Genomic DNA, 10,755 nt, shown 5'->3' with positions numbered 1-10,755 from the left:
CACGTATCCGCTAGCCCTGCATCTCGACGAGCGCCATCTTACCGAGATTGCCGGAGAACTCTTGATGTTCCGTCAAGCCTAGAACCACGCTCAGCTTCAGTAGACTCACTCGAGTCGTCGCTGAGAAGACCTATCCTAGTTCGCACACGCCGACCGACGGTCAGCATAACAGTGTAGGTTTGAAACCTGCCAATAACATATTTTTTTCTATGAAATCCAAAATGGTGGAACATAATGAATCATGAGTTAATGCAAAACACACATCTTTACACAAATTACACAACCTGCTTAGTTCAAGAGAAAATATTTTGACTCTGGCAACCACTTGAACGAGCACGATAAAGAATCTCAGCCTTAATAGACAGATTTGTATTTTTCCTCATTCCCCAGGTTATTAGGATCAAAATTGAAAGTTTGATGTATAATCTGCTCTTCTTCTCCTTCTTCTTCTTCAACCAAATCAAGACCTTTAGAAGAATTATATTGTTCTTATACTTATCCTTCCGAGTTTGCATCAAGACTTTGGTCATATATTGAACTCTGTGAACCTTCCATTGTCAGTTTTCACTCATGGGCCCACCGTGGGGGTCTGCCATCAGCACTTTTTCAGGGCAATTGTTAGATAAACAGCTCTTGAAGTTAAGAGCCTCAGCAGGAGTCTGTGTCTTTTGCAATAAGAGCATTATAAACGAATCAACAGTAATCATGCTATTGAAATAACTGACAAAATGCAGATAAATGTACCCAAGGACTCACTTCTGAATCATTGGGTTCATTGGAAGTGAATCTAACTGGTCTTAGCCAAGCAGTTGATACAACAGAATCTAAATCTGTCTGTATGGGTTCAAACCTGCTCAAGATGAACTTGCCAAGTGATCACTAGAGTCAAAATTTGTTTCTTTTGAATAGTGCAGGTCTGAAACCTGCCGATGATAACATTTTTATTTTTATTCTATGAAAGCACACCTTGACATATGCTTATGGTTAGTTTGCTTGCAAGCTGATCAAAGTTGTGTTTGGCCCAGTGGTTGTAATAACAAGCAAGTACGCAAAGCTGCTAATGCCCTTGCTTACAGAACTCAGCCATTATTATTGCACTTTCCAAGAACCAAAATGCAAATGTGTATGTGTTCAGTCAGTCGTGTGTGTGCATATATTTATTGGCCTTTTAGTATATTATTGTGTCTTAAACTTTTTTTATAGATGTGTCATACTTCTCCCTCATCCTGATGACAACCCCAGTGACTTCCAACAGTGCAGAGTTACCAAACAAACAAGCTTTCCTGACCTTGATGCAAGGATGTTTAAACATACCCATCTGTATCTAAATGTCAGACCAAAAACATGTCTTGCATTTTGAATTTACCTCACATTGGCATCAATGTAAACAATATCATAAGTTTATCGCACGTGAATCTCATCTCCACAATACACCCAATTTCACAGACACAACTTGAATACCTCGCAGCAAAAGTCACAGTAGTAATGTATTCAGTACTACGTCACTCATGCAGGTCCTGATTTACAAACTCAAGGCCCCTAACCCCACAACATTGTGCCTGCTAAGGCGGTTGATGTGTAACAGTGCCACGGCTTGCGCTCATCTAATCCAACACCTAAAATCAGCATTGTGAAGGGTAAGTCATTGGTTCATGTAGAACATTTTAAACTAAATAGTGTGCAGGGATGAATATTATACTGGCTGATACTTGCCAATCACATTCCATAACCCAATCATACCCTCACAATGCATGCCAACCACCTACTACTTATGAATCATCTTGGTCGCCATCTACAATTACATAGTACTAGTTCATACATACATGACTGCCGCATATTTACATGAGGAAGCTTGCGATGATCAATGGAGATGGAGATGCATTGGCAATGTGCAGGGTAAGCTATCACATTATTGAAAAACTATAAACTGACAAAGTGCGCAGGGATGCCTCTTAGACAAGCTTATCCGATACCAACACTAATCCCATCTCTGATCATATCATTACAAATTAAGCCAATATGTATACAAGACTATTGGCATCAGGATGTACCGTGAATACATGCTGCAATTTGACAATGTTGCATAAAACTTACTACCTCACAGTTCTAAGCATTTTATGCTTTACAGACATCGGCATTGATCTCAAAACATGTCAAAAGCTAGTGCGTCTGACATTGTGTAGATAGGACTACTGGTGGAAAGGTTGCTGACGGTCCTAGGACTATTGTGGTCCAGTGCATGAAGAGGCTGCTTGCTTCTCATCCTACACCCAAGCCTAAGTGTCCTTGCCTCAACATTGAGGCCCAGTTGGACAAAGCACACACCAAAGCTGCGCAGCTCTGGCTCAAGAACACTGATTGATGATCAGCACTCCTGGACACAAGAATCAGAGTTGCTCCATATGAGCAACCACCTTTACTTGCTGTCACACAATTGGGGGTCATGGGAGAAGGAGCTTGGGGAGTAGATGACATTGGTTAGCATACTTTAGATTAGAATTGCTTATTGGCGCCAATACACCTTTGTTTTGTTGTATGATATGGAGAGTGGAATATACAAGTAGAGTGTCAGGTGATATGTGGGAAGTGGTTGTACACTATGTGTCTGGCGCGTGCTCAGGTTCATCTCTAAGACCAATGAAAATAACTGTCTGAGATGGTGTTTATGAGCAAATATTCAAGACACACATTCTTAGAAAAAAAATGCAACATTCAACAAGTTTCAAACTTGTTACACTCTGATGGAAATAGATTTTGATTCTGTTATGACAGCCACTTAGCTAAACATGACTGTGATCAGCTTGCAAGCAAACCGACCATAAGCAGACTTCAAGGTGTGTTTTGTAAAATAAATTTTATCACTCAGTGGCAGGTTTCAAACCTGCACAGTGCAAGAGACACAGATTTTGACTCTGATGTTCACTTGCAATTTCATCTTTAGCAGGTTTTGAACCCACACAGACAGATTTAGATTCTGTCATATCAACTGCTTGACTAAGACCAGTTAGATGCACTTCCAATAAGCCCATTCAGAAGCAAATCCTCAAGGTACATTTATCTGCATTTTATCAGTTCTAACATTGATTTCTAACATCCCCCTTGAGTCCAATCATATGTGATCCTTCCATTGTCGGTCCTCACTCATGACATAGCTGTTAATCCCAAGACAGGGATAACCGCTGATGGAAGTACCAAGACTGATAACACCGCGTTTGACAAGGATTGACCTGTCCGTGTTTTACCAGGATCACCGAATCGGGAAACAACGGGAGTTTCCGTTTCGAAACCTTCTTATACCCTCTCATACTTCTCATTAAGCGTTCATTTCCCATTTGACACTTGAAACGCTGCTACTGTGCTCGCCGGTGAGCACGATGAGCAGGTTTTGCCTCTGACACTCTCTTGCACGGGTCTCCCTTGGATAGTATCTGCCCCTCGTGCACAACCTCTTCCAGCTTGTCCCACTTGTCTTCTGCGACGCACTCTGCTACCTGCTGTGCCTTGTCTTCATCAATTCTTCGATAATCTCCCACCTGCTGCACCTCGTCTTCGTCGACAATCTCCTGCCTCCTGCGGCTCACTGTCTTTGATAATCTCCCACCTGCTGCACCTCGTCTTTGTCGACAATCTCCTGCCTCCCGTGGCTCGCCATCTTTGATAATATCCCACCTGCTGCACCTCGTCTTCATCAACAATCTCCTGCCTCCCACAGTCCGTCTTCTCCCACCTCCTGAATCTAGCCTACTTCTTATCCTTGAGTCAGACCTTGACGTGCTCTCCCACCTTGCACACCCACCTCCACTTCAAGTTGGTGCAAGTACTAGTATGTGTACGTACCCACAGACTCATTTATAACACGCTGATTCTGACCTTAATATAGCCCCCAAATGCAGGAAAGGATGTATTGACGACTCTGGTCAACCACCTCCTTTGAAGGGTCACAAGTGCCCTTTTCGCAAAGCATCTCAAGCTCAACCCATACACATACTGGATGATAGTGCTAGGCCATCCAAGCGACAGGTGGATTTTTGTAGCTTTCTTTTCTATAATCATTGACTTTGCTTGATAGAAGACTCGGTCTTATGTGAGCAGCCCCCCTGGGGATCCGACACATGTGATATCATCTGTAGATACAGTGAACGTTTCTGTCCCTGGGCCATTGCTCACAGTAAGTGATGGCAATGTTTTGTGATGTTGAATTGATCGACTCACATGCCTTTCAGTTGCCCATCTTTGATGCTATTGATACAGCAGCTAGCTCGTCTGCGACACCCTCTGATGATGGGGTAGAACCTGCCAACTCTGAGTCAAATGATGGCGACATTAACTTTACTGATTTTCTTCGTTTTCTCGAGGGCTACTCTGCTGAGACGCAGGAGCCAGATAAAGTGTCAGGACCTCCTGGCTGGTATCCATTGGAAGGTCTGTCGTGCTATGTCTGTTTCTCAACTCATTTCTCATGTGTACTGTGCATGAAGACCTCCTGAATGCTGGTTGCTGGTTCAATGCAGGGTATGATGGATGGGCATCTCAGTGATGACGGAGGTGAACTTGATATGCTTGAAGGTACTGGTGTAACTCTGGAGATGAACAGCGGAGATATGAACACTTGTGTGACTGCTGAGTCGAGCAGCGAGGATACCAATGTGCATGGTACTGATGTCACGCTGGAGCCGAGTGCTAGTGCTGTTGATAGTGATGTCTTGATTCCTGCTAGTTGCCGCGCAGATGAGCCAGATCAGATTGTTGATGGTCAATATCGCTCGTCTGACTTCACACTTGTTCATGATGTTGCAGGGGACGTTGCTCCTCCTTTGCAGTATCGGAATAACACTGCTGAAGGCATGCGGGTGCAAACTGAAGGCAAGCGGCTGAATAAGAAACGACGTCGCTCAGGTAACATGTTCTTTTGTGCTGACCGCTGAATGGTACTGACTCTGACTATTTGCCAGTGTTGTATATTGCAAATGATCGTAATAGGACCAAAGCTCATAGTGAACGAGCAAGTAGACTCGTGCGTGTGGTATGTTTTGAATGCTATGTCTTTCATTCAACATTGGTGATCATTCCTACTAGGTCAAGGATCTGGACAAAGTGTCAAGACCTTTCATTTTCCTATATATTGCAAGGTACGAGTGCTTTTGTTCTTCCTTCATATTTACTTACTATTGCCATTCTATAGACCAGAATCTATCTTATCGAAGAACGGAAAATCTGTGATCCATATATCTCCTGCCTTACAGGCAGCTTTTGATGCGAAGGGAGATCACCGTCCCATCATGGACATTCATGAGACGGCAATGGCATATGTTCGTAAACAAGTACTGAGCAGCAAGGACATTATTGCGATCAATGCAGAGGTTCATCAGGCACAGGCTGAGAAGCACCAAGTCATGAATGAGCTCCAAAATCTTCAGGAGGCTCATAGTCATGAGCTTTTGGCTGAGCAGCAACGTTGTCAGGCAGTCGAAGCTCAGCTTGCATCACTTACCCAGCAACTTGAACTTAGTGCATATAATATTTAAGGTTTTAACGAGACGATGTCAATGGACATCTACATATACATTACTTGCAACTTCTACTGCAATCACTTAATTGGCTACTACGTACATACATTTATGACTGGCTAATCACAACAGGCAATAAATCTACTTAGCATGCATGGTATATATCCTATTGATCGTGTTCCAATTCCAGATATCAAGAAAAACTTTGGTGTACTGTACTGCATGATCGTGAATCATGAAACTGACACTTTTGCGTATCCTCTTGATACCTTTATTCCCGCATTCAGCTGTACTGGTGTTTACAGCACGAACACGATCATCAAATCGCATAGCATTGCTTGCAAAACATGCTTTACCACAACGAGTGTGATCATGAGCATGCATTTCATCAATAAGGAACCGTGTGTGCTGGAAATAGCGGGCTTCACGAACGAAGCTGTATGGTGCAAGTTGACAAGCAAAGTCATAAATTATGACTTTTGGTGCAACCAGAAATCGGGTGTAGATTGCAGAAAAGACATCATTTCGGCCTTCTGCAACTGGGATAGAGTGAAAGCCGAGACAGACAGAATGTGTGCAACAAAGTACGAGAATGCCGCCAGTGAGATTGTTTTTGGAGTAGGTTTTGTAAAACTTGTTGCAGTCACCCATTTCTTCTGCATCCCGATCAAGTCCTTGGTTGTCATACCGAAGTTTTGAGTATATACGTCGTTTCCGTATCTCTGGTAAGCCATAGCACGTCCCTGTTTTCTCCCATGGCTCAGATGTGGGCTGAAGCATGGGACTAGGTTCATGTTGTGCTAAACGAGTGTAAACATCATCCGCACGAGCTGCAAGCCAACCTGCAATATTTCGGATGTCATTTGGGATGGGACATTGCCCATTCACATGTGCATTGATGACAGCTCCGAACGCTGGACATATACTCTGTAACCAGTTTGGTGGGTTCCCTCGTTCTCTCAGTTGTTGCAATGGCTCAATTGCTGCCACTGGTATTAGCTGCAATACGATATCAGGTGCAGCAATTTGTTGAATGAGATCTCGATAAGTCCGATAATATGGGCTGTTTGTGCCATTTGAACAATAGAGGCGGATGAAAGATGACAATTCTGGGTATTGCACGTCGATCTTTGACATGTCCGGCAGGATATTAGGAATATGTGTGACTGTAGCATCTAAAATTTTGTTCACCGTGGTACGAATGTCCTTCTGAGGGATAGCTGGAAGGCATCGAGCACGATATGATGATATGGAGTCCACCCGCTCACTCCTCTCATCAACAGAGGTTGGTGGTGAGATGGACTTCGTCAATTTGGATACATGAGTTCCCAGACTGACTCCGTCCGCAATTACAATGTCAGGAGATGAGCCACATGTAGGGCATTGCATACCACTGTCAAGACACTGTCGTCGAGTGAAGGCAAACCAGACTCGAACAAAGGTGTCATCTGAACAAAAGCTATTTTCATCTCCAGCATCTTGATAGGAACGTCACACAGTCAAACAAAATGCAGAGAATGGTGTCTCCGATGCAGTGTATGAATTCGTGTATGCATTCAACAGCTTGTGCAAAAATAACATTGTGTTGTTCCAGTTGAATATACCATGGTCTCTGAGATCAGGGCCGATGTGACGACGAGAATGGCAACAGACTGGACAAGGGAGCAACTCAATTGACACTGTTCGTCGGGCAGTAAGTCCATATAACACAGCTGTCTTTAACACTCGAGGACCAGAATGGCCTTGGAGGACTGCTTGTGGCATCGATAACCCACAGACACACTGCAATGAATCTTCAACTGCGAAGTGAGAGTTGGTCGACACTTGTCGGAGAGGAAGGGTAGCTCGTTCAGCAGGTAGAGCACACCATCGCGGAGGAGGAATGGGGAGATATGAGATAGCACGATGCTTTGCCAAGTTAACTCCACATTGTGCCGCACGAACAAGGACAGCGCTCTCCTCATCACCAGCTGCATCATCCGTCGCACCCATTTGATGACCATCCTGCATGTTCACCATAAGTCCGGCTTCCAATGCAAAAGCTTTCGCATGTGGCTTGTGCTTGCAAGCATCTGAGTAGCGACACGAATGGCAATGCCAACGGCCATCTTGCTGCAACGTAACAACAACACGTTTTCCAGACTCATAGCGACCCATAGCCGACGCACAAGAGAAAATAAACTTGTCATTGAAGGGTGTCGACTGTAATAAAACTGCAGGAGGGGCCGGGAATGGAGCAATAAGTGGGAGGCAGCGCAAGGTGTCGATGAAGGAACACAGGGTGTCCTGGTGGATACAGGCATGAGCAGCCTTCCAGCGTGGACACATACACGCAACCCCATATTCATCGTCACTCCGAGGTAGGTAGACCACATGAAAGTAAGATCCAAGCTGAGAAGGTCCAGTCAGTACAAAAATTCTGCTATGCATTTGTTCTCCTACCTGTAGAACTTCCTCTTCGCCATCCCAATCCTGCAATACCCACAGATCCACACTAATCCTAAAAACAGCATCCGCTGCTACTAAAGCATCCCAGTACAAGGTGCGGGTGTACAGATCACTGGTGTGCAGCAACGCAGAATTCCAAACGAGGTCATCATCTGGTGCATCAGACGGCGTTGTCTCCAGTAGCAGGCATGGCTGCTCCAACACATTTGGCTGGATATCACCTTCGTTTGAAGGGGGAAGTACTGGCAACTCTATGGGCTGACAGTCTGCTAAACCAGTAGATCAAGTCTGCGAGATGAGAGTTTGCACACGTTTGCGCTTCTGACCAGTGCTCGTCGTAAGGTTATTGATGAGTACACGACTAGAACCACTTGGTCCACGGGCCATTGGAGGTAGCAGTGTAGGGTTCAGAGTCTGAATGACGAGGCGACTTCCCCGAAGTGGTTGGGCAGACATGGTGGTTGCAAAAACAGAGCGCTGCCCTAGCATCACATTCCTGAGATGCAACGTTTCTTGAATTCTTCGGGAAGAACCGGACATGATGGCTGCACAAACGAGCACATGAGGATACAAATGACGTTAAAATTTGATCACAGACTCACCGTTCACTCATGGCATTGACGCCAGTTCTGAATCTGATCATGATTTGCCCCCTTCGGCATTCACATCAGGTGTCGTGGGCCTAGTCAACATGAGTAGTCAGATAGTTATCACTGCTCAACTTGCTCACCTTCGATGTCCTCGATTTGGTCCTTCCATGCAACGTCGTTCTCTCCGCATTGGTGGAACCTCGATGGGCCCAATATACATTGAATCGCGGCCGCGTCGAAACAGAGGCAGAGATAGGGCATGATGAAGCGCTGCTGCATGAGCACGAAGAAGCAGGTGGATGTGCAGTGTAGGAGGAGGTGCGGTCAACTGGTGTAGCTTCAGATAGGCAGCGGCAGGAGCATAGCGTTGACAGCGATGGGGAGGTGATGTTGATGGTGAGGTAGTATATAAGCAGATAAAACCCGAGATATCGAGATGTACCCAAAACGGGTAGTCCGTGGATAACAGTGACGGTTCAATACAACGTCAGAAAGGGACTTTTCAGTCCTTGTATTCTGACGGAAGTCGGTCCCCCAAGACATCACAAACATCATCGGCCCACCATGGTGGTCTGTCATCAGCACTTTTTCAGAGCAATTGCTAGATAAACAGGTCTTGAAGTCAAGAGCCCCAGAAGAATTCTGATATTTTTTGCAATAAGAGTAGAATAAAAGAATCAATCATGGCGACCATACTATTGAAAGAACTGCCTTGAGGATTCACTTTTGAACAGATTCATTGGAAGTGCATTCAACTGGTCTTAGTTAACCAGTCGATACAACAAAATCTAAATCTGTTTGTGTGGATTCAAAACCTGCTAAAGAAGAAATTGTCAAGTGATCATCAGAGTCAAAATCTGTTTCTCTTGGAATGTGCAGGTTTGAAACCTGCCAATGATAAAATTCATTTTCTATCAAAACACACCTTGAAATTTGCTCATAGTCAGTTTGCTTGCAAGATAATCAAAGTTGTGTTTAACCATGTGGCTGTCATAACAGAGTCAAAATCTGTTTCCATTGCAGTGCAACAAGTTCAAAACCTGTTGAACACCACATTTTTTCCAACTCTTTGTAACACCTCAGTTCAAATATCATCTTAGATCCTTGCTCATTCCTGTCTCTGTCTGACTTGAGTCTCATCTCTTGTCTTTCTCTTAAGTATTAGGATTGATTCTGAAGACTTCACATCTTCAGCTCTACCTCTGGCAGTCCATACTCTGTTTGGTTCCACTCCAGAATTTGTCCATAGTAGTCCTTCTGTAGTTTTCTGAATATCCACTGAACTTCTGGAGTTCATTCTCAGCCACTGGAAATTAAGGGTAATTACTTGAGTAAGAGACACAGCACTGTAGCACTCAGCCTTGCGCTGAGCTTGTGTTCAGTTATTTTCCGATACACATCAGATGTCTGCTGCATGCTAATCATTTTCTGATGACAACCCGACAATTACCCACTCAACTCGATGCTTATCTGATCAACACATCATTTAGGCCGACTCGGATCCAACATATTCCTGCACAATTGTCCTCCTCATGTCCTGTCCTATCCTGCTAGCCCCACTAGGTGCATAGTTCTTATTTTGCACATTACCCATATTGCAGCCAGCTCTATCACATGTTTTCCCATCATCCAGAGTATGTAGTGTTTGTTTACATGTACTTTGGATCCAAATATTTTGCTGCTACTTTTGCCTATAGGTTTCTGCATTTATGTGTATTTACATATATATTGGACCGACTTTGAGTATCATTCATCATCCAAGTAGTAGGGAGCTGTTTCCTGATGCTTAGGGGTCAAACCCAATATTTCATAGTTCTTAGTTGACATTGCAAATATTACCGCTCTTTCTATCTGAAATACCCATCATCATTGTTAATCCACATACCGCTCACTTCCCCAACATTCACTATACCTGTTTCCCGCAACCCAAAACCCATTAATCCACTAACCCAAAAAACATTGGACTCGTAATTATACCTTCAGACATTGTTTCCTGTGCTTGGACTATTGACCACACATTATATTTGCAACCCGATGTAGGTACAATAATTCAGATTGATGGATACTGAACAATATATTGGGTCTTGCTCGCCTAAGCCTCTAGCATATGAGTAAATATGTCATAGGAACATATATGTTGGCGGCCTATAGGGAGCCTCAAATAATGCATATAGCAGCATGCCTCATGCATTATTACATGGATATCAGTG

General features: G+C 44.0%; 3 protein-coding genes across 3 annotated transcripts; 1 reads left to right on the top strand and 2 right to left on the bottom strand.

The window, feature by feature from the left end:
- Window positions 1-354: 354 nt before the first annotated feature.
- F5147DRAFT_658504 (uncharacterized protein) lies at window positions 355-1,087 on the bottom strand (the record flags this gene model as incomplete). The annotated part of the gene is made up of 5 exons (XM_041434452.1): window positions 355-467; window positions 581-665; window positions 757-850; window positions 967-1,000; window positions 1,075-1,087. 5 exons carry the CDS (start codon window positions 1,085-1,087, stop codon window positions 355-357), a joined length of 339 nt encoding a protein of 112 aa, XP_041285814.1.
- Window positions 1,088-1,823: 736 nt separating this feature from the next.
- On the top strand, window positions 1,824-5,525 carry F5147DRAFT_841199 (uncharacterized protein; the record flags this gene model as incomplete). The annotated part of the gene is made up of 9 exons (XM_041444357.1): window positions 1,824-1,896; window positions 3,713-3,823; window positions 3,881-4,020; window positions 4,070-4,168; window positions 4,224-4,436; window positions 4,512-4,896; window positions 4,953-5,023; window positions 5,077-5,129; window positions 5,183-5,525. 9 exons carry the CDS (start codon window positions 1,824-1,826, stop codon window positions 5,523-5,525), a joined length of 1,488 nt encoding a protein of 495 aa, XP_041285813.1.
- Window positions 5,526-5,648: 123 nt separating this feature from the next.
- On the bottom strand, window positions 5,649-8,411 carry F5147DRAFT_788514 (uncharacterized protein; the record flags this gene model as incomplete). Its single annotated transcript, XM_041442991.1, has 4 exons — window positions 5,649-6,955; window positions 7,013-7,898; window positions 7,950-8,224; window positions 8,282-8,411. The coding sequence occupies 4 exons, from the start codon at window positions 8,409-8,411 to the stop codon at window positions 5,649-5,651; spliced, it is 2,598 nt and encodes an 865-aa protein (XP_041285812.1).
- Between the last annotated feature and the right edge of the window lie 2,344 nt (window positions 8,412-10,755).

Source organism: Suillus discolor, assembly GCF_016758755.1.
Source record: "Suillus discolor strain FC423 chromosome Unknown F5147scaffold_114, whole genome shotgun sequence".
Lineage (NCBI taxonomy): Eukaryota > Fungi > Basidiomycota > Agaricomycetes > Boletales > Suillaceae > Suillus > Suillus discolor.
This window is presented reverse-complemented; position numbering and strand designations above follow the sequence as displayed.